The following is a 24,604-nucleotide window of genomic DNA, read 5'->3' as shown; positions in this document are numbered from 1 at the left end:
TGGTCTTCGTGATCATGATATCTGTGTTAACGCCGTTGTACGGAGTGGTGTGAGATTGGATGGTCGATGTGGTTTTTAAGAAGTGTGTGAGCGCCCCTGGTGTACGGACCAGGTCTGGCAGACCCATCAGACTTACAGACTGTACTTTTGACTTCACAATGGTCGACCAACCATTGTCAGGTCCCGCCTTCGGGCCACACAACCCAGTCATGTGGGGGTAATACATGACAACAACCAACTAACCTATCAGGAATGTTTTTGTTTTATTATGATATGAGATGAAATATGTTTATGAAAATGCAGTATGTTTAGTCATGTTTTGATGATATATATATATATACATATATATATATATATGTTCTCCCAGATTTGATATAACAATTACTGATTATGTTCTACATGGTATATGTATAACACAGAATACTCATGTTGCCACACACTGGTATTAGTTTATTTCCCTTACTAAGAAGTGTCTCACCCCAAAATTTTATAAATTTTTCAAGAGCCCTAGATAGGAGAGCGAGAAAAGCCCCGCTGATCTAGTGCAGTTTGTTTGCCCTCTTTGAAGGGTAAGTTTTAGTAGGGACAATTGGATTTTTTGGGAAATGTCCCTAGATTTTGCTTTTGTGATGTATATATTAATATACAGTGATTGTAGTAACTCTGGTATTGTGATGTATGGTATAATAAGATGGATATGATTGTATATTTCCTACTGCTTAGGCTTCTGCTATATGTTCTGCCTGGTACCCACGGGTCCAGGTGGATTATGATTTGTTGAGATTTATGCTATTGGTTTTTTATATTAAAAAAGAAAAAATGTGGAAATTAAGCAGGTCGTTACACTAAGAGACTTAACAACCTAGTTTTTCGCTAATACCAAGCTGTCATGCCTCGAACCCGCAGATGGGCCCCAGGTGTGATTCTAGTAACCTAACCTATCTCTGTATCATTTAAAACATACATGATACTACACTGAATGAGGGTCCGACCCCGTGGGGTACACACATACCCTATACACATTCACATACACATACATACACATCACATACGTAGCAGAAATGTTCTTTCTAATACATACAACGTACCATACCAGAGTCTATACATAACCAAAGTCTATGCTTCCAAGATATAGTACATACCCTGTGTGCCTACAAAACCCAACAATGACAAATCGGTTACAAAATTCGTACTTACATAAGTACTATACGCAGCTAACCGACAACCACGCTCCTATTATGCTAGGATGCTAGTGACGGCTACTCAAAGGACCTAAAAAACATTTGTATAATCGAGGTGAGACACCTCCTAGTAAGGAAGAAACAAGTTATATCAGTGTGTGGCATACAAGTGTTATTTTGACATAAAACATAACACGATACAATTCCAATACATACGATACAAAACATACGGTCAGTTTCATCACACTTTTTGGCCAAAACCGGCCGCATTACATGGAGCACTCGATAACCTGACATTAGCCGAAGCCCCATAGCAATATCGTTGCTAATACGGTGTCAACTCACACCCATCGGTGACCAACCGAACAAACATGTGATATTTCACACCCTTAGATATAGAGCCGAACACTCTCGCCCACAGTATTTAGCCGAGACATGACGTTTCCCAAAACCTATAACAATTTGGAACTCATGTTCCTATACCTCTTAACTTACGGTAATCAGCCGTCACAACTGTTTCACAAACCTAGAACATTTACATACAATGGTTCATTCCACACTTATTTAGTATACAACAAATCATATCGTTTTCAATTCGAGAATATAGTTTAATACAAATATTGGCATGGTCATCTCAATATCACAGTTTTATACAACATACAATTTTTCAACAGAAATAGAGATGATACTCGAAACCCCCAAATTTTCCCAAAAAAAAAAACCCAAAAATTTCGTATTTTCACGTAATAGATTTTCCCAAATAAGTAGTCAAATCATACATACAATCGTAAACTACATGTTTACCAATTCTAATTTTAAAAAAAAAATTGATATAAACAGAATCCCCTTATCTTAACCCGAAAACCAAAACACGAGCTCAACAGCTCCAAAATAGCGAACCGAGGTACCAAAACCTAAACAATGAAGAACAATACTTCCTTACAATACTATTCTCTACAGATCTACCGAAACGAAAACGAAATCGGACCCTTACCTCGATTTTGAATCAAAACCCAAAAATCCTCAAAATGGAGTTCTGATCCGCTATCCTCGAAGAGATTCTCCTCTCGATCCAAATAGCAATGTTGGATCGTTGATTCTGACAATAGACGGCCCAAAATTCTAGAGAGAGAGAGAGAGAGAGAGAGAGAGAGAGAGAGAGAGGTTTTTGGTTTTCTTCTTAACTAAGGAAGCCAAAATATATTTATAAGTTGGTTGACCCGACCAGACTCGTCGACGAGACAACGTCCTTGTCGACGGGCCGCAGAAGGAAGTTCGTTAATGCCAAGGTGGACTCGTCGAAGAGCCTGAGATTTCAGGATTTCCCAAAATCTCTCGGTATCTCCTCGTCAACGAACCACTGAAACTCGTCGCTGAGCTATACAAGAGACTTCATCGTCCAGAAAAGAAGTCTCGTCGATGAGCCCTACTGATTTTTACCCTTTTAAATTTTCCTTCTCTTTTCTCATTCATTTAATACACCTATCTCAGGTCGGGTTCTTACAAAAAACCCTACCAAAATACCCCAAATAGAATCCTAAAAGCTTACCAAAAATCTCCCAAACCACCTAGACCTAGGTCAAAATGACTTAAAAACCTTAAAGAAGACACGAATCTGAGTCAACTAACCCAGATTCAAGTCAGCTTGATCCAAACCCAACCCAAGTCAATGAGATTCGAGTCAATTCCCTTGCCCTAACCTAGGCCAACTAGACTTGAGTCAAACCAAGCTAGCTTAAACCCAATCCCAACCCAATTCAAACTCAGGCACAAAATACCTTTAATCCAACCTGTAGCCCACAAACCAAAACTACAACTCAAACTTTATCCGACCTAACTTAATTTAGGCCAAATCCACAAAAATCCAAGGCCTCACAACCCATTGAAATTAAGGCTAGCCTAGCCTAACCAGCCCAGCCTAAACTAAGCCCAAACCCTAGCCTAAGCCCTGGAGTTGATCCAAGCCCAACCTAACACTTAAGCTCACTCTAGCCCAATCATCCGAGGCCCAAAAAACCTTCGCTCACATTGAACCTAACCTAAAGCCCAAATTGAAACCAACTAGCCCAAACATAAACCTAAGCCCAACTTTAGACCAAAATACCTAAGCCAACATAAACAAAAGCTAAACCTAAACCTAAACCTAAACCTAAACCAGATAGGTTAGCCAAACCCTAACCCAACTTCAGTCAACTCTCGGGTTAAGGTAACTTCCCATTCCTATTATTTGGCCCACAAGAAAATATGAGAGAACCGAAGAAAATCGAGGGGAAAAGGAAGAATGTAAGGAAGTGAAAGTGTGGGGATTGAAAGATTCGAAAGAAGAAAGAGAAAAAAGGGGTGTGTTTTACTTTTGAACTAATCGAAGAGACGAGGCAAAGAGCTTGAAGCTCTCTTCCTTTAAGCCTTTATTTGACTTGCAAAAAAGAGAAAGAAAAGAGAGTTAGAGAGTGGGACTAAGATATTGAAGAAGCAAGACAAAGAATAGACAGAGAGTGAAGAGAGATTACGAAGAGAAAGATCGAGAGAGAGAGAGAGAGAGGTATACCTGCAGGCTCCACTAGAGTTAGTAGAGGCCATTGGAGGTGGTGGTGGCTGCTGGTGGCAGATAGGCTGCAGTGAGAGAGAGAGAGAGCGAGAGAGAGAGAGAGAGAGAGAGAGAGAGAGAGAGAGTTGAGAGAGTAAAGAGTGTTTGGGAGAGAGAGAGATTCAAAAAGAAAGAAAGGAAAAGATTAAAAAAATTAAATTTAATTTTTTTTTTTTTTAATTTATATAGTGGGTCACATGTCGTCTAGTTGGTGGTGACACATGGCGCGTCCTAGTCCGCGTTTTCTGGGAGACTTCCTAACTAATTAAATGACAAAATTAAATAACGATTGTTATGTTATTCAAACCCTTTAATATCCTCATCACCTTTCCTAACACTTCCTTAGTCTCCATGCTCTTACTTCCATCCATCTTAGCCAATATCTCAAGTTTTGTTCTTCCCCCCTTTTCATTCAAAAAATCCTTAACGTATCCTTAGTCACCGCAATGTAACGTACATTTTGCAAGTTACCCATCCCAAAAACACTTTCTGATTTAGTAAAACACCAACTGTGAAGCACCAATCTCGACTACCCTCTAAGTAATAGATAATACCTTTTCTTCTCTATATTAAATGGTAAGTGTCATTTTCTCATCAAAGATAATGATGAAATGATCCCACTCATGAAGAGGAAGAAGGAGGAGAGCATGCACACAATCCCAAGTTTAATCATATATAGTTAATTTATAATTATATATTCAAAAAAATTATACATTTAACTTTTTAAACTCATGACAATTTTAAAAGAGAGATATACAAATATGATCGCTATAGTTTAATTATTCAAAAGAATCATATATAGTTAATTTAAAATTATAGATCCAAAAAAATTATACATTTAACTTTTTAAACTCATGACAAACGTTTGTAAGTTTTAAACTTACTAATTATTATAAAAATTTGGAAGAGAAACTGATATCTTTTGGGGTTGATAAGATAACATAGATTATTCTTAAGATTTATAAAAAGGTGTAGAATTCATCTAAAGTTTAAAAAATCTCAAGACTTACTTTTAAAAATTGACAAAAAATATCTTCTAATATTTGATAAATAAATAAATTTAAATATAAGTATTTTAAAAATTAGCGTAAAAGACACTCATCTCCCTGGAGATTTCAAAAAATGTCACAAACTTTTCTGACATATTTAAAATGTCACTAACCTTTCCTAGTGTTTATCAAAAAGACACACTTCCCTAAAAAAATTATCTTTTTATAAAATATAAGAAAATATTTATATATATATTTATAAATTTTAGGAAAAATTAATCAAAATTTTAAAACTTTAAAAAAAAATTATCAAATATGAAAGGCCAATAATGTAGTAGGGGAAGTCATAGGAGGTACTTTGTTTTCACCAAAGGAGGGTTCGGTGTCTTTCCCCTTAAAATTTTAAGAGTGATACTTGGGCACTCCACATCCAGGTGGCAGGCAACAGGCGTGCAACCGCTAGCCTCCAGTATTTTAGACAGAGAAGGATACCCCGGGTTCCCTTCCCGCCAAAACCAGCATCTCGTCGAACGCCATAAGTGGCTGTAGCTTTCACCACTTCTTCCTGTACTTCGGAAACAAAACCCTAACTTTCTGATCTGCTCAATTGGGGGAACAATAAAGCAGAGGATGAGGGGTGGCACAGTTCAGATCAATTGGCATGACACAAAGCCCGTTCTAACCCTTGATTTCCATCCTCTTTCCGGAATCCTTGCCACCGGCGGCGCCGATTTTGACATAAAGGTATACCAATGTAGATAAAAGTATTTATATTATGCTTTCGTATTTAATTTATTGTATGGATTTTGTGTTAGTTGATCAGTTTCATTGTTTCGGCAGCACTGAAAAGAGGGCTGTTCAAACTTTAGTACTGGAATTACAAAATTTTGTTGTGTTTCTTTTTGTCCACTCCAGCTATGGCTAATAAATTCAGGTGAAGCACAAAAGAAAGTCGCGACAGCTTCCTATCAAAATAGCCTTTCGTACCATGGCTCTGCCGTAAATGTCATTCGCTTCTCTCCTTCTGGTAATCACTTCCCTGTTTAGCTCAATTTGGTGAAAATCTAGTTTGTTATGGGGTCATAAAGGCTAATGGGGTGCGTAATGCTCTTTGGTCATTTTGTGCATTGCCTATTGACCTTGTGAATTATTATCTTGCTCCATTGGAGGCCCATGCAGGCCTGGGCCAGACGGCTACCGAATGAGAAGTAGCCCATCTCCCATGCCATATCCTTTTCCCAACCCTTTCATTCGAACTTGAGACCTCAATATGGAAGTCTCAAGTTTTAATCATTGAGATGCACCTTAGGGGATATTGACAGTGATATGATTTTGCTATGATACTAGTAACCTTGTCATGAAGTGCAAATATATATTTTTTGTTACACGATAAGATTGTCACATATTTTCATACTAAGGAGTACCACTTTATTTCAAAATACTTTTTCGATTAACTATATAGTGTATATAGCCAATCTATGATGTAGGCTTCACATATCATCCATCTGTCAGCATGGTGAAGGGCAGTAACTCATGGTTGTGCTCAGTGAGTAATTAATTCTTATACATAATGCATGCAACCTAAACATCACGCTTGGCATGTATTTAATTTTATTAACTGCAAAGAGTGCTATGGTTTTGATATTCTTTATTTCTTTTTATCTTCATATTTGATATTTTTATCCACTTTCTAGACTGATATACATTTTTTTGGAGTTGGTTGGCTTCTTTGTAATAATTATTTTGAGAATGGTAGTACCAATTATAAATGAGCGTGATTGGATGATTATCTAAAGTGTATAATTTCAAAGATGAACATATATTTGAAGTCCACAGTAGGAATAGGCAGAAATACCATATTATTAAAGAGCATGAGGTACAGAATCAACTGTGCTGCTAGATAAAACACATATCAGCGGTAAGAAATTGAATATGAGATACTGGATAAAATGGTTTTGCCAAATGAGAAGAGAGGTTCAAAGAGGTCATCAATAATCTCCAATGGCATTGTGGATGGTCCCTTCAGCTCTTCAAGGCTTTAAGGGGGAGTGGAAACACAGTGGAATTTATATTGGTGGGGAACTTTACTTGAAATTATTGGATTTAGAAATCAGCTTGTCCTTTCCCAAGGATAAAATTTTTCACTCATGCTTTTTTCAGACGTGTGTGCTGTATACTAAAATTTGAAGTTCTTTATATTTCTTATGAATTCTACATGGTTTCTCATGCTATTATTCACTAAGCTTCATATTTTTAAATTTCAAGTACTATTATAGTATTATTATTATATAGTTCGTAATTCTGAGATTCTGTTCATAATTTGGAAATTTAGAAAGTAAAGTACTAATTTGCTCCTTCTCATGAATACACTGCAATAGCTCTTCAAAGATGACTGGGTGAGACATGTTATGCTAGGCACATGTCTTCTGTGTATATTTCTCTGTATTCTGGAATATGCCTTCTATGAATGAAATTCTTTCTAAAGATGGAAGTGACATTCCTCTTTCCTCTTTTTAATTGTACAGGAGAACAACTTGCCTCTGGTGCCGATGGTATGACTTCTTTCAAAACATGTTTGTTATTGAATTTATGATTGAAAGATGTAAGTTGAACAGTTCTCCAATTGTCTGAACTCTTCTAACCACAGGAGGTGAGCTGATCATATGGAAGTTAAATTCTATAGAGGCTGGCCAAACATGGAAAGTTTTCAAGACATTACCGTAAGGCCTTCCATCTGGATCTGTTACTAAGCTTCTGCTGTCATAATGGATTTTGTTATACAGATCTGCAGCTTCTGAATTTTGGTCAGGTTGAACCTAGATCGAGCCATATGATCCCATAAATGAAGCCAACACATGTAATTTGGTTGGGAAGCCTCTTGGATCCAAATCCCAATGTTCTAATCATAGTTAGAAGTTTATTAAAAGGAAATAAAATTAAGCTGAATATAAGTAAAACTTAAATTTTTAAATAAAAAATGCAATCAGGTAAGTAGCATGTGTTCAGGGAGGCTAACTGTCAATGTTTTAGTGGTTATTTGGGGAAGCAAGGTTTTCAGACTATTGATTTGGTTCAATTGCTCTTTGCAACCTCCTTCTTGATGGAACCTTTTTAAGCATTTTTTTTGCTTCAAGCTATCATCTGATCTATTGCTTCTTGGATGTTGTTAATGGTGGAGATCAGGGAGAAACTAGGTTGGTTAAGGCTGAGGAGCCTACCTTCAGCCCCTTGGGCATATAAATTGAAGTCAAGTGTGTGAAATATAGATTTGAGCCACTCTTCATAATGTTGTGCCTAAACATTTGTCTTAGGCAGCTTTGGTTATATTGCTGAATAATGGATATTTTGGGTCAGGTTTCACCGCAAGGATGTCCTGGACCTGGAGTGGTCTACCGATGGTTCATTTCTCATTTCTGGATCTGTTGACAATTCTTGCATCATATGGGATGTTAACAAAGGTAAGAAAGACAATGCACAACTGTTGCATAAATCATTCCAACTGCATTATTAATATGTGCTTTTGTTACTTGTGTTTGTCTTTAGGTTCTGTCCATCAGATTTTGGATGCTCATTTTCATTATGTTCAAGGAGTAGCCTGGGATCCATTGTCCAAGTATGTAGCTTCACTTAGTTCGGATAGAACTTTTCGTATTTATATGAATAAGCCCAAAAACAAAGCAAAAGGCATAGAGAAGATGAATTATGTATGTCAACATGTCATCACAAAGACTGAACATCAGATGACAGATGATTCTAAGGTTTGAAACTTGCATTTTTTTTCCACTTCCATAACTTTGTCATGGATCATAGTCTCACATATCTTTGCGATGCAGTCTACTAAAAACCATCTCTTTCATGATGAAACATTGCCATCTTTCTTCCGAAGATTAGCTTGGTCTCCTGATGGATCATTTTTACTCGTGCCAGCTGGTATGGACCTCATCCTGTTTAATTTAATGTGAATGAACCGTACAAATTGTCATATTTTACCTTTATGTTGCCAACTGTATGAAAATGCTTGAATAATAAGTGGGTTGATGCTGCAGGACGAACATCTAACAACTTTAATTGTCAATTCAATCCCCAATAAAACAAATATGTAGGGTCCTTTTATAGGCTTACAGTGCTTGGAAGATAAGGAAACTATTTTTAGAAACCTAAATAATCAAAAAACTAAGTTCTTAAATAAAAATATCCTAGAATCCTTAGAAAATATCCTAAAGATCTTAAAGATATTACCATAATAAACAACCCTAAATGAAAAAAATAATAATAATTAAAAATTAATAAAAATGACCCATTGTGGTCCGCCCCTTCCCTGGACCTTGCATGCGCGGGAGCTTTGTGCACTGGGCTGCCCGTTTTACAAATTAATAAAAATGAAACTTATCTTGCTTGTGTACTGCGTCCTTCTTCCCTAGTTAGAAAAATTAAACCTTGAATTTTTAACGGTTGGGATGTAGAACATAGGCCATAGGTTAACTTGAGCATGACCAAGGCAAGTGTTTTGCATAAAAAAGTAACAGTAGTATTATATAATGGGAAAGCCATTGGAGGCGCAGTTGACAAATTTATGTGGAATGATGAATGCAATTGATTGGGTGTTGGGCTCTAATTTTGAGGCATCTTATTTCCTGCAGTGGTTCTTTAATCTTAACAGTAGCTTCCTCGACTAACTCTACTTTCTAGACCACTTCCTTTTTAATGGGATGGAAGGAAGACCTCTCTTCTAATTCACATTGAATCCTAGTTTTGTTTGGATTGTTAAATCCCTTCTCTTCATGTGTTTCATTGTCAATCTAGAGTGGTGGCTAGGATGTTGTGCAGCTTGTGCCCTACCTCTCTGCATGCCAAATCTCTGACTGTGAGGAGGAATTTTCTCGGTGAGGGTGTGGGTGCACAATGGTAATGAAATGCATTGAATGACGGTGAGAGCAAAGCAATGACAATATTGGGCAAAGAACTCATAGGTGGGGCTATAGGAAGAACTCAATGAATGAAGACTACAAAGAGCTTAGATCTGGCAATGGTTGTTTAGGATACTGTGTAGGTGAGAGTCCCAAGATTTAGGGATTCTGATGACGCTCAAGGCTCAAAGCAACAAGCTCTATTAATCGAATCGAAGACGAGGGCTTTGATTTGAGTACTTGGTTGTATCGGACCAATGTGCGACTATTGAATCCTCAATTTTAACTCTAAATAAAATCTAATACACTGGGCCCTTTTTACAGGCTTACAATGATTGGAAAATACAGAAACTAAAGGAGACATGTTTAGGAAATCTAGTAAACTAAAATGCAAGGAAACATAGTTAAACTAAAGTACAGGAATTGTAAATAAACTTAAATACTATATCCTTTGAATAATAATACCTTAGAATCTTGAATGCATGATCCTAATAAAATGCCACAAAAAATGAAAATTGAATTCCAATTTAGATCTCTCCTTGTGCGCTGCATCAATCTCCCCAAATGTAAAAAATGAAATCGACCTCAATTTAGAGTGCATGTGCGTGCTAACCACATTACCATCTTCTTCTTCACCCCCAAGATATTCAATTGCACTCAGAATCTAATCTTATATATATCAGAATACTGAAGTGTATTCACAATCTTGAATACTCTCTACTAAGGAAACATGAGACTTTGTAGGGCAATAGTGTCCTTTCTGCCCCCAATTGTAGATTTCAATGGAAAAGCATTCATCCTGCTTGGAATCATGTGCCTTGGTCGGGGCAGGAGGTAGTCCATTAGGAACAGACAGTTCCTTACAAGTATCCTTCTAGTGCTTACTCTTTTTTCTCAACATTCCTAGTGAAGGCAACTGCTTGATCCATGCAATGAAAGTTGTTGGATTATAGGTCAATGTGTAGGCTGTAACAGAAGTCCCCCAGTGTAGTGTACCGAATGACATGTTCATCTTCATCAAAAGAACATTGGGCAATTGTTCATCAAAATCTCTAACTTGTTGGGTCAGGGAGCACAACTTGAAGTACATCTCTTGCTCATAATTGATCAGAAGTGATTTTTCCTCCATATGCTGCATAAGAATCCATTCAATAATTGGGTCTTGCCTCCGAAGATGGTGCTAGTGACAAGACTATGCCACCCAGTACTAGAGACCCTCGAGACAGAATAGCCATGCCAGCCTTTTCTTTTGGGTGGACACCACAATAAGTGAAGATGCTTTTGATTTGGTTGAATTAATCGAATAGTAGCTTTTGATTGACCACTCTGCTGAAAGGCAAAGGGACCCCGATTCCATAATTGGGCTTTCAAGAATCTGGTAATAGAGTAGGCAAAGTATTATGAACATGAACAAAATTCAGACTGCTATCAAGGTTGACAACTCCCGTTTATTTTTATTTGTATCAGTAAAAGATAAGAGAGAAAAAATTGTGGACTCTTGAGCATTGATCATTTTGATTAAATTAGAGACAATTTAATTTGGAAAGATGATTTCTTGAGAATTGAGAGAAGCTACTCAAACGATGAATTCATGGATTTTCTTTTTTGCCCATTTTCTTCACATAGACACTGAATCACTTTGTGAACAATAAGATCAAAATGGTACTTTGTCACCATATTTTTCACTGTATCTTGGGTTCCATTTGTTCTGGTTGAGGTTGGTTTGGTTTGAATGAAGTGGTTGAGGTCGGTCTGGTCTAGTTTGATAGAACAGTTCTAGATGATCAAAGCAAACCTTTGCTAAAATTGCCCATCTCCTTCGAACAAAGACCTCACTACTTCCTCTTTAAAACTGTGCATTTTTGGCAACATGTAACCGAAAACAACAATTACGGTGGCAAATGTAACTGGGGCAACAGCACAATGGCCAAGCAACTCCAATGGCTTCAAATGATGATGATACGATGAAATTGTAATGTGGTTTGTGCAGAGAAGACTATTGATGATGCAGCAGTGATGGACGCTGGGAGTACAATCTGTCAAAGAGTTGTCAATCTCACTGAAGGGATCTGATCCTGTTATTGGGTCTGATTATGGAGTAGATCTGGTATAGGTGGATGGGCCTTTCACTATAGTGCTGGAGGGTTTGAGGAGACCCAGGGGACAAGTATGTTGATCACTCTAGGATTCAAAGATGGCATGGGCAGCTGAAAGCACAATGGCTTAACAACAATGCTGTTGCTAATTGATGAGCAAGAAGATGGAAGCCTTTGATGGCTTCGAAGGGCTTCAATCAAGGCAACATTTTGTTTTTGTTTGCTTTTTTCTTTTGCTCCAGATCTGATGTTGGGGAGGATGATTAGGATTTATTGAAGGCTTGAGCTGTTGTAAGCCTTGTAGAACACTGATGGTCATGAAAATTTAAGTTAAAATCGCAAACCCAATAAAACAGAGTCTGCTCTGATACCACTTGATGCAAGACCAATGACTGACACAAAGGGGCCTTTTTATTGGCTTAACAATGCTTTTCAGACAAGGAAACTGGAGTGAAGTAATTTATGAAACCTAAATAAGGCATTGGTACATAGGAATGAAATGGAATTGGATTTGGTATTTGATTTCTGCATCTTTTCCACTCAGCTTTTTATTCTAGTCCATTCCCTCCCCATTTCAGTCAATAATAGGGCTAAAATGTTACTTTCATAAACAATAATTCCATAGGATTTTGAAGACATGATCATAATAAAAAACCATAAAAAACGAACATTAAATTAAATTTAAATCTCTGCACGTTGATTGCATCATTGAGATTTAGGAATGATGCTAACAACTTGAAGCAGTGTCAGCTTGACACTGATTATTACTTATTGATGGCTAAGAAGGTGGTGGCTTTTGATTGTTTTGATGAGCTTCAGCTAATGCGGTGATATATATCTTTTTTTTATTTTCTTCTTTTTTGGGGCTTGAGGGACTCATATCTGATGTGAATTTTTTGGGGGATGATTAGGGTTGACGGGTGAGTTCAGTTGTACAAGTGTTTGTTTTTTTTTTAAAAATAATCATGCAGTTGGTTGAAAGTGGCAGAGGGGCAATAGAGGTTTGTATTGAATGCTTATGGTGGCGGAGGTGCATTTGGAGGCAGCACATGGCAATATTAATTGGCATTTTGAACCCTATGAGTTCAAGTGGAAACTGACATACGACCCTTTGAAACATTGACGACTACAATGATTTGTTAAAATGATAAACCGTGTCAAAAACAGTGATATATGCGTTGGATTAGAGCTTGTCTACTTTGATACCACTTCATATGGGACCAAGATTTGAACAATTTAATTCTCAAGTCAATTCGTTTACATTGCTTTGGAGATAAGGAAACTATATTTAGAAGCTTAAAACTAAAATACTAGTTCCTCAAATTGAAATCTTAAAGATGACCTAAATAATGAAAACTAAAATAAAATAAAAATTACACATAATTTGTCTTGCTTGCATATTGCATTAGTGGACTTAGTGGTTGCTTTGTGTCATTCTAAGATATTTACATTGGAAAGGACAATAAAGGCTAAGAGAGGATACATTAAGGGCACGGATATGTAGACAAAAATGAGTTTGTTGATATGATTATAGGCTTTGCCATGTGATATGATCTTATAACAATAAATACTTACTTTAAGAAGTGAGAAAAACACTATTTCAAGAATGGGAAAAATAAAAGTCAATTAGATATTTTATTAACTAGGATCAGGAGGGTAGATTGTTTATCATGGAAGGATTGCAAAGTGAGTTGAGGTGCAAGTTTAACTACACAACTAGAGTATTTGTGTTGGATATGCATGAAAAATGGAACAGAAAGGGTAACATAAATCAATGTTACATATCTGGGTGGTGGAACTAAAGGGAGAAAATATAATAAAATTTTAATATAAAATGATTGAAAACAGCATGCAGTTGTGTTCCTAGATTGCAGGTCTGCAAGAGAAAATTTTTGAGCAACCTAATTCTCTATATCTCTCTCTGCATTAGCAATGGAATTTGACAATCTCTTTCCTCATCTCCATTCACCTCATACATTTTTCATTACTTTTAACCATCGACCCTGAATTTCCTACCCATTTTCTTCATCTATCAACACTAAGTTTCTTACATATTCCCTTCTCACCTCATACCTTTCTACCCTTTGCCTTCTTTCGGCTTCCCTAGCTACCTCCATTCTTCTCTAGCTATCCTTGAAACCTTTTCACCTTTTTCTAGAGTTTTGATCAACCCCCATGATTGTCAAGTGGGAAAATATCATTTCAATCAACATAAACAATGACTTTTATGATGGTGTTCCCTCTTGATGTTGTCTTATACAATCTTTAAGTCACCGTTTGGCTGTAGGGAGTCAACAAATGAGGGTTTTTCCAAAACTTTGGACTTTTTAGATGATTAAAGGGATAACCAAGTTGCTTGGCATTTCCTTGGTGGGTTGTATCTAGGTTTGGTGAATCCTAGTGCAAAAAGAGTTGGGTTAAGGATTGGGGAGCCCAAGGATATGAAAAAGGCTAAGAAATTAAGCTAGGTGTTGGATAGGTTAATGTCATAGGTTAACGTTTTTTTTTTTCTCCTAGGTTCCGGCGGGGGCGCCGGGAGGGGGGGTGGGGGGTGGAGGAGTGATCAACATAGCTACCATAAGGGCTCACCCCTACTAAAAAATGTGCAAAATGAGCCATAGATACCTGACCAAAAGATTGGGACTCTCACCACAGCACCACTGAAGTGCTAGAGTTCTAGAACCCATCTGCAAGTTCCAAGGTTAGGTAGTACTCCCAAAAGAGATTTCAACTTACGTTTGACTTGAATTCTTGACTTTGGAGATGCGTAAGATCAGCCCGTACCACTAGGCTACCACCTTGGTGGTGTGTCATTGGTTAACTATGACAAGGGAAGCAGCTCGTCGAGGGTCCTTTGTAGTGAAGCTTCTTTCTTGGAAAGTCATGGTGTTTTATCCTAAAATCTTGTTTTGCAAGAGACTGAGTTAAGGAAAGTAGACCCTTTTTCTTTTCAAGAGTATTTAGGACTTTAGGAACAGAGATTGGGTGGTTCTCCCTTCTTTTGGGGCATCGTAGGGTCAAATTGTGGCATGAGACTTAAGGGTAACTTCGATTAAGGAATAAGAATTGTCTAGTGGGGTCTTTCTCTTGAATGATTTATTTTTTAGAGATTAGGTTTCAAGGAGTGGTGGTTTACGTTTATTTATGATCCTAATTCATCCTTGTAGAACTCTTTTTTTATTTTATTTTATTTTATTTTTGTAAGTTAGTGTTTTTGGCTTCTGCATTCCACAGTGGATGTTGTTGGAGGCCTTAACTTTCTTCGTAGTTCTAGAGATAAACTAGGAGGTTAAGGATCTCAAGGCAAATGAGGAGGTTCAATTTCTTTGTTTACGATTATTGGCTTATGGACATTCCTTCAAGCAATGGCATCTTTACTTTAACGGTGTTAGGAGGTAGACATGCTTCCTCTTTTAATGATAGAATCCTATTCTCCAATGTGTGGGAAGACACTTCTCCACATGTAGTGCAGGAGACCCTTGCGAGTTACAAGACCTCTTTTCAAACTTTAGATTCTAACTTGATGTAGTGAGTGCTACCCTTTTCGATTTTTTAGAACATGTGGTTAATGTAGCATTCATTTGGGGGAGTGAGAGAATGTGGGAAGAGTGTTAGATTTAGAGGCGAAAGGGGTTTTGTTGACTTAACTGGACTTTTCAATCCTGTTTTGATGATAACAAAATGAAGAGCACTTTAACATATAATGTTAAGTGATGCGTTTTAGGTAAAAGAACTCTCAAGGTTGATAAATTGAAGCTCAATGTTATTCTAGTGAAAGCGCCTCAGAATATTGAAGGCAATGAATAACAAATGAAGAAGCTTAAGGGCAAGCAAACTCAAAGTCAAAAGTGAACCTCAAAAGGCTGAAGGAGGCTGAAGGATTTAAGAAGACTATAATTAGAAGAACTGTTGTAAGTACTTCAAAACCAAATGTCATTTAGATATGTGAAGCTCTTATAAAAACAAAAGAAATTAAGAAACACTTTGTTTTAAAGAGCTTAAAACATGTTTTTGAAATTAAAGTAACAAAGGTCTTAAAGGAAGGAAAGTGTTCAAAATAAAAATTGAATTTTTGATAAGCAGTGCATCTGACAGATGACTGTCTGTCTATGGACAGACGACTGGCAAGTTAAAGGGTTTAATAAAAGTATTTTGGGTTTAAATTTTAACCATGACAGATGACTGCCATGTCATGGCAGACGACTGCTACGTGGAGCAAATTTTAAATCTCAAAGGGAAGCTTCTTTTAAAATTTTGAATTTCAAAATTTAATCAACAATTTAATGTTTTTTCAAAGTTTACCTAATTTGATATGGACAACGTCTTTCAAAGTTTTGAATTTCAAAATTTAATCAACAATTTAATGTTTTTTCAAAGTTTACCTAATTTGATATGAACAACATCTTTCAAAATTTTGAATTTCAAAATTTAGTCAACAATTTTAATGTTTTTTCAAAGTTTACCTAATTTGATGTGAATGTTGATCTTTTAAAATTTTGAAATTCAAAATTAAATGTTTTTTCAAAGTTTACCTAATTTGATGTGAATGTTGATCTTTCAAAATTTTGAAATTCAAAATTAAATGTTTTTTCAAAGTTTACCTAATTTGATGTGGAAGTTGATCTTTTAAATTGCCTATAAATACCTCTTTGGGTAATGAAAAAACATAATACTAGAAAACACAAGAAAAGAGAGAAATCAGACAAAATTTGAAATTCATCTTGTGCTGAAATTCTTCTGAAGCTCTTCTTTGCTCACATCTTTTGCTGGAGAGGAATTCTACAACTTTGGTAGATTGAAAAAATCAAAGTTCTGTTCCGGGTTGCAATTCCATTTCTCTTTTAAACGAACCATTGGTGACTTCTAAAACTTTAGAGCTTCATATATTCTATTTTGCTTTAGTTTTTTTGAAGTACAATTTACATTTCAATTTGTACAACCTGCTCTAAATTTTGGGAGTATTTTTTGTACGCAGAATTTATATTATATTCTTGTAGATTGTGACGATTCTAGGTTTGCTGGATTGTTGGCTAGGCGAGGGATTATCGCTTAGAGAGGTGCTGCTCTAGCCTTCTGAAGGAGTGTATAAAGGTATTGTTCCACCTAGTAAAGGAACAGGTTTAGTGAATCCTTTGGTGGTTTTGCCAAAGGCGAGGACGTAGGCTGTGTTGAAGCCGAACCTCGTAAAATCCTGTGTCTCACTCTCTCTTTCCCTTACTCTTTATTTTCAACATATTTATATTGCGTGGATGGTTTAAATTTGAAATCATATACACTACGCTTATTTGGAAATCAAACAAACTTAAAGTTTAATTTTGATTTGGGTTGCGGAAACCGAAAGGGAGTACGTTGGTTAAACCATACTTTGCGAAAACCATACGGGAGTACGTTACTTGGTTAAAACACCTAAAGAAAATTAACTAAGAGTTTATTTGAATTCTGAATTTTGGGAAGAGTGTGGATGTGTGGTTGTAAATCATATGAAAGAAGCAAATCTATTTTAACAAGCATATCATTCAACTACAAGGCTTGATTCATATTTATAAGGCATACATAAACAAACAACCATCCTAATTTCTTATTACTGTATATCTTAATTTTGGTTTGGTTGTTTGCCTTCAAATTGTGTTTGGTTAGTTTGGATGGTGTGATTAATTGAAAGGTTGATTGGTGATTTAGTTGTTTAAGTGTTTGTGTTGTTGAATAAAAGAAACCAAGTTATTGTGTGTTTGACAAATTAAACAAACAAGTAAAAGAATTAGATAAATAATAAAAGAAGTTAAGTGTTCTTAAAAGGGATTAAAAAGAAAGTTTTTAAATTCCCAATTCACCCCCCTCTTGGGAAGCTATCCTAATTTCAATTGGTATCAGAGCCTAATTATAGCAAAACCTAACAAGTAGCTATATAAAGATCTAAATGGCACAAATAGGCGTAGCTCCCTTTGGTGAGGGTCAATCCTCAACTAGGCCACCAATTTTTTGTGGAATAAATTACACCTTCTGGAAGCAACGAATGAGAATCTATCTTCAAACAATGGACTGGAAGGCATGGAACGTTGTAACAAATGGAAATCTAATCCCCACTAAACTACTTGATGGAAAAGAGGTACCTAAAGAAGATAAAGAGCTAAACGATTCAGATTATAAAATGTTGCAAATTAACTCAAGTGCAATAAACGCTTTATACTGTGCACTTGATGCAAATGAGTTCAATAGAGTAATGACATGTAAAACAGCCAAAGAGATTTGGGATAAATTAGAAGTAACCTATGAAGGCACAGTAGATGTTAGGGAAAGTAGAATTGATATGTTAACCAGTGAATATGAAGCCTTTAGGATGAACTCTGATGAAAGTATAACAAGCATGTACACTAGGTTCACCCATATCATAAACTCATTAAGTGCCTTAGGAAAAACTTATTCCACCCATAAGATGATTCGTAAAATTCTAAGAGCACTTCTACCTATTTGGGAACCAAAAGCCACAGCCATTACGGAAGGAAGAAATCTTAAAACAACTTCCTTAGATGAACTCATAGGATCTCTTCTAACCTATGAAATGATGTTGAAAGAAAGAAGCACTGAAAACAAAAATAAGAAGTCTATAGCTCTAAAAGCTTTGAAAGAATATTCAAGTGAGGAAGATAATGAATCTAATGAATTAGAAGATGAGGACTTAGCACTCATAACTAAAAGACTTGGAAAATTCTTAAGGAGAAACAAAAAATTCGCTAGAAAATTTAACAGATCAAAAGCTGAAAAGGGAGAAAGTAATAAAAAAGAATACAAAAACAAAAATGATCCTCCCACTTGCTATCATTGTAAAAAGGTAGGGCACATCAAACCGGAATGCCCACAACTCAAGAAGGACAAGAAGAAAAAGAAGCCTGCAATGAAGACAACTTGGGATGACACTAGTTCGAGTGAATCGGAAAGTGAACCAAGTGATCAAGAAATAGCAAACATGTGCTTCATGGCGCATAACGAAGAGGTAAACTCTTATTATTCCCTCTCTGAAGATTCATGTAATGAATCTTGTAGTAATTCGTGTGAAAGTATGTCCTCTTACAAAGAACTTCAAAATGAATTACTCTTTTTACATAGCAAGTTTATTAAAGTCTCAAAAAGGAACATTAGCTTGAAACAACAAAACGAGGCACTTAAAAATCAACTTGAATCTACACAACTTGGAAATGAGATGATAAGCAAGGATTTAATTACTCTTAAGCTATCGAAGGATAATGCCTTTGATCCTGTGAACTGGTGGAAAAGGATTCATTTAGCTGATCCACCTAGTGGGACTCGAGGCTTGTTGTTGTTCTTGTAGGATTTCCATTTTTTTTTTTCCTTTTGGAATCTTACCACCTTGCTTTTTGTGTTGGATTGTGGCCAAACAGGCCACCTGTGAGGAGTGAGATAGTCACTATTATTGGTAGTAGAAGGGGTAGGGGTAGACCTAAAATAACATGGAATGAGATAGCAAGGATGTAATAGTTAAGCTGTTGAAGGATTAATGCCTTTGATTTTGTGAATTGGCGGAAAAGGATTAATGTAGCTGACCCCACCTAGTGGGACTTAGGCTTGTTGTTGTTGTGGTAGGATTTCCATTTTTTTTTGGAAATTTTACCACCTTGCTTATTGTGTTGGATTGTTTTGCTCCTTTAAAATCCTTCTTCGTCCACCTCTTAATAACCCTTTCTCCCAATTTTTTCCCTTGGAGCCACATCATTTGGAATGCAGAGGTTCCTTTTAAGTTTTGTACCTTCATCTAGATTTTTATCTCTAACTAGAACTATTTTATGCATGATTTTTCTCAGTCAAGAAGTTCCGATGTGTTTTGATGTGCTGTGAGTCCAATGAGATGAGCACTCACCTTTTCCCCCACTATTAGATGGCAACCTACCTTTGGAATGTCCTCTTCTCTTGTTTCAGTTAAGCTTGGGTGGGGCCGCAGAATGTGGGAGACATCTTGCTCATGAAACATTGCGGTTTTGGCTTAAGTAGGAAGGGTCGCGTTTAATGGTCTAGTGCAGCCTTCCAGTCTTATGGACCCCGTGGATAAAGAGGAATTCAAGAATCTTCAAGGTTCGCACAACCCCTCCTAGTCTATTATGGATATGGAGTTGTGTTCTTGGCATCTTCCTAGGCTCATCTGTTTGGATTTCTTTTGGGGTTTATTGTTCCAACCTTCAAAAGGATTGGAATGCAGCTCTTTTGTACTTTCTTTGGTTCTTGGTCTTTGCTTTTTGAAGGACACCCTGTCCTCTTATTGTTGTACCTTGTTTCATTCTTTAATAAAATTTTTCTTATAAAAAATGGTCAATGATGGTCATTGGACAATAGGACATAGTCTAAACTATTTGGAGTAGGATAGTTAGTTTTATTAAAATGATAGCAAAAGAGGTTTTAGGTGAATCAAGAATAATTCTTGGTGAGTAAAGAGAGTTGGTGGTGGGATCAAGATGTCCAAAAATCTACAAAGACAAAAATAATGTGGTTTAAGACATGAAAAAAAATATCAAAGCATGACCAACATTGAAAAACATAAAGAGGCAATGAAAGATGCAAAAAGGTCACTAGTGAAGCTAAACATAGGGCACACAATAATTTAAATACTAGACTAGATACAAAAAGAAGTGAAAGGAGGCATTTAAACATGCTAGAGTCGGAGAAAGAAATAGCAAGGAATTAGGGTTTTTTTTTAAAAAAAAAAAAAAAAAAAGATGGTCATTTTTTTTTTAAAAGACATAAAAAAGCATAAATAGTTACTTTAGTGAGGTATTTAATGAAAACTAATTATAAGTCTTAGACTTAGAATTGAGAAATGTGGAAAATGCTAAAAGTTTGAGATTTATCTACAAAATCAGAGTTAATGAAATCTTTACATTAGAAGGAAAAAGGGACGAAAAATTGAAAAGTTGGAGGACCAAATGAGTTATATAATGGGACTTTGGAAAAGGGTATTTGAACAAAAACTGAGGTTAGAAATAAGGGTTATATAAAATAATTTTTGTTTTATGCATAGGAGAATCACTACAAAAGCTATATATCTATTAAGAAGGTTAATGGAAAAGTTTAGGGAAAAGAAGAGGGACTTGCACTTGGTTTTAATTGACTAAGAGAAAAGCCTATGATAGGTTATCTAGGGAAGTTCTTGTAGTTTCTAGAACAAAGTGAGTGGTAGGTATATATATGGGCGATAGAGTAATGACTTGCATTCAAACTACTAGTGGAGAGTATCTAAGGCATAGCACCTATTTCCACTCACAATAGCTGTATTGTTCTGCATTAATTATGGATAATCTTACTTCCATGTCCAAGATGAGGCCCGTGTATGTTGTTTGCAAATGAAATTGTCTTGATAGATGAGACTAGAGGTGGAGTAGAATCTAAGTTAAATTGTGAAGATATACTTTAGATTCTAAAGTTTTTAAGATCAGTAGAAATAAGAAAAATATATAAAATTAATTTTAGTCATGGTAAGAGGAATATTAGAGAAAAGATTATCCTTGATGGACAAGAAATTAACATTTATAGTAGATTTCGATACTTACGATCTATTATGCAAACTAAAGGAGAAATTGAGGAAGATGTAGTGCATAAATTTAAAGCAGGTTGGTTAAAATGGAGAAGTTATTTGGGCCTATTATATGATTGTGAAATACCGTTATATTAAAATTAAAAAAAAAGGTTTTATATGATGACTATAAGACCAGCTATGCCATATGGATCAAAATGTTGGGCAACTAATAAACGACATATCCAAAATGTAAAAGTTTCCGAAGTAAGAATCCTAAGGTGAATGGGTGGTGTATGTCTAAAAGATAAGTTAAGTAATGAACACATTTGTGATAAGTTAAGCATAGTGCCTGTACAAAAGATGAGGGAAGGGTGATTGAGATAGTTTGGGCACGAACAACATGGCTGAATTATGCGTAGTGAGCTAATTAATGTCTGACAGTAGAAACAATAGGTAAGACCTAGAATAACTAGGAATGAAATAGTGAGGATTTCAACAGCCCTTCATTTGTCAAAGAATATTGCCAAGATTGTGTTAAGTTGGTGGAAAAGGAATCATGAGGTTGACTCCGCCCAGTGGGACTTAAGGTTTGGTTGTTGTTATTGCATTATTGTTGCCAAATAAAAATGTTTTCCTACATGGCTACACCACCATTTGACACCTACTTTGGAAGAAGAAGCAGTATTTTCAATTTCAAAATTTATGGTTCCTGTTAGTTTGGTCAAGATAAAATATATTGGTTTTGGATCAGTTGATGCCGAGACCCTTGGTGTAAAGAGTTGCAGTGCAGTTTCTGGCACTCAGCCTGGAGCTTTTGATATTGATTTTTAGTAGTGTTTTTAGTCCAATACATATATAAGGAAATTATTAGTGCAATTTTCTACGTTATTAAACTATGAGAACACAATAAATAATGTTATGCCGTGTGTTTTACTGTTTTTTCTTCCACTACATCCATATCACTTTGCTGGCATGCAAACATTTCCAGGTTCACATGTAAATTTACTTCAAGAATTAGATGATTTCCCATCGCAGCCCACTTGTTTTGGTAAATCAAGACTGTTGGGCATTTCCAGGCTATTTCACTAGTTTCCAAATATGTGACATTTGACATTTTCCAAAGACTATTTTCTAAGCAAAGCATACTTTTATATTCATTGATTCCAATAGCTTAAATTTTGTTGCAGCAATATCTCTCTCTCTCTCTCTCTTAACATTTTCTCTGGTTCAGGTTCTTTCAAATTCTCTCCTGCCTCTGAACCAGTGAATACTGCTTATATATTTTCGAGAAAGGATCTCTCAAGGCAAGCCATACACTCCAGGCTCTGTTCAGTTTTGAATTTTCATTCTCATTTTCAAGATGAACTTCCTCCTGAACTGCCTCCTTGAATGGAGCCTAATTTCCTTAATGCATGAGATTGGCCATACCAAACATAGAAGCAAGCTTCTTTACTTGAGTTTTCCTTCCTGCATTTGATTTTATTTCTTTTCAATATGCAGGCCTGCTTTACAGCTCCCCGGTGCTAGCAAGCCTGTTGTGGCTGTACGATTCTGCCCCATGGCTTTTAGTCTTTTGGGAGCAAATTCAGGTATTTAAATGTCAATTAAATCTGTTCCTTGAAGATGTGAACAGAATCTTGGCAATTATGATATGATGACTTGTCGTTGGCAACTTGTACAGCTGGGTTCTTCAAGCTTCCTCAACGCTTGATTTTTGCGGTGGCAACTTTGAATTCTTTGTACATCTATGATACTGAGAGTGTTGCCCCTATAGCGGTCTTAGCTGGTCTCCATTATGCACCCATAACAGACATAGCATGGTAAGTTCTGTACTCTATTTCAAGCCACATGCCTACAGTTTCTTGTCATTGTATATACATATTTAATTTGAATTGCTTAGTTTTTAGATATTTTAATTGATTAGTTTCTTTTTTCTTTTTGGTTTGAAGGTCACCAAATGCTAAATATTTAGCTTTATCATCACAAGATGGTTATTGTACTCTCGTGGAATTTGAAAATGGAGAACTGGGGTCACCTGTGTCCATACCTGGTTTGCTTTTATTCCTTCACAATTGCTGCTCCTTTCACATGCATGATGATAATATTATTTTTCATCCTCGTGTCGCTTAATTTTTTTGTTGCAGAAGAAAAGAAAGTCTTGGGCAATGAGAATACAAGCCCATTTTTTCAGAGATTGGAAGAGATGGCGATGGAAGCAACAGCAGATGATGGTTTTGCTGCAGAAGAGAGCCAAAAGCCAGAAGCAGAAAGTAATGAAGACAAGCAGGCATCACCAACTCCTGTGAGTACTTCGGGTTCAAATAAACCAGCCAAGAGGCGCATTACTCCAGTGGCAGTAAATCCGTCATAACATCATGCTCATCTTTTTTTTTTTATATTTCCCTTAATTTATTTTTAAAGGTGTCTTAGCTGTAAATTTTTCTTTGAATTTTCATGCCCGTTCTAACTCTGAAGATGGGCAGAGCAGACGGGCCTTTTTAACACAGCAATTCAATCTCTCTTAAGAAATTCTAGCTTTCTGCTTGATGTGATTATTGATTATGCATGTCGCATTTAAATATGTCAAGAAAGTTAATGCCAAGAAAGATGTCTTTCTTCCTATCTTACAAGAGCCCTAATGGTAGTTTTCTTTTCAACATCACGCTTCCTACTGCTGTGCAAATGGGGAACTATTTAAGGAGAGATGGGTTCAGGGTAAAGACTCCAAGAGCTAACCAATTTTTTGAGAAAGGAAGAAAACCACTGAAGGCAAATTTCAACAAAAAATGGCTTCTCATGATGAATTAGGCCGAAATCAATTTCTCACTTCCATTCATATTTCCTAGTCAGGAAGAAATGGAAGACTGTAGTCAAGGGTATTGGTGATGGTATTTGAGTTTTAAAAATTTTGGGAGTCTATTCTTATATTTAGATTTGTGAAGATTTAGATAACACATAATAAAAAATTATGTTCCTTCATATTCTAAATAACTTTCGAATTTATTCTCTACTTTCTCACTTGCGAAGTAAAAAAATTAAAAAGTTAATTTTTTATTTAATGCATGATAAAATAGATGTGGAGTGTCGGTAATATTTTTATGAAGTGCCAATGCCACTTCAATTAATCCTATGTTGAGAGATATTTAGACAAGACAACAAAAAATTATATCAATTATCTTCAATCTGTAAATCCATGTCTTGAAATCTATGCTTTGAAATACTATCTTCCATACAAGTTCAAATCCAAATCTAAATCCTAAAATTACGCTCCTAAACATTCATGACAAATGGGGAATTTGGAATTGATGTCATCCAAATAATAAA

General features: G+C 36.0%; 1 protein-coding gene across 1 annotated transcript; it reads left to right on the top strand.

Annotated features, from left to right (window-relative positions):
• Positions 1–5,112: 5,112 nt before the first annotated feature.
• Positions 5,113–23,829, top strand: LOC131166604 (chromatin assembly factor 1 subunit FAS2). The gene is made up of 12 exons (XM_058125191.1): positions 5,113–5,501; positions 5,673–5,784; positions 7,283–7,309; positions 7,405–7,477; positions 8,112–8,215; positions 8,301–8,515; positions 8,591–8,687; positions 22,512–22,584; positions 22,781–22,869; positions 22,962–23,100; positions 23,230–23,330; positions 23,425–23,829. The coding sequence occupies exons 1-12, from the start codon at positions 5,388–5,390 to the stop codon at positions 23,649–23,651; spliced, it is 1,371 nt and encodes a 456-aa protein (XP_057981174.1). The 5' UTR covers positions 5,113–5,387; the 3' UTR covers positions 23,652–23,829.
• Positions 23,830–24,604: the final 775 nt, after the last annotated feature.

This window comes from Malania oleifera, chromosome 1, assembly GCF_029873635.1.
Source record: "Malania oleifera isolate guangnan ecotype guangnan chromosome 1, ASM2987363v1, whole genome shotgun sequence".
NCBI classification, from domain to species: Eukaryota; Viridiplantae; Streptophyta; class Magnoliopsida; order Santalales; family Ximeniaceae; genus Malania; species Malania oleifera.
Note: the sequence above shows the minus strand (reverse complement) of the source record. Positions and strands in the feature narration are given on the sequence as shown.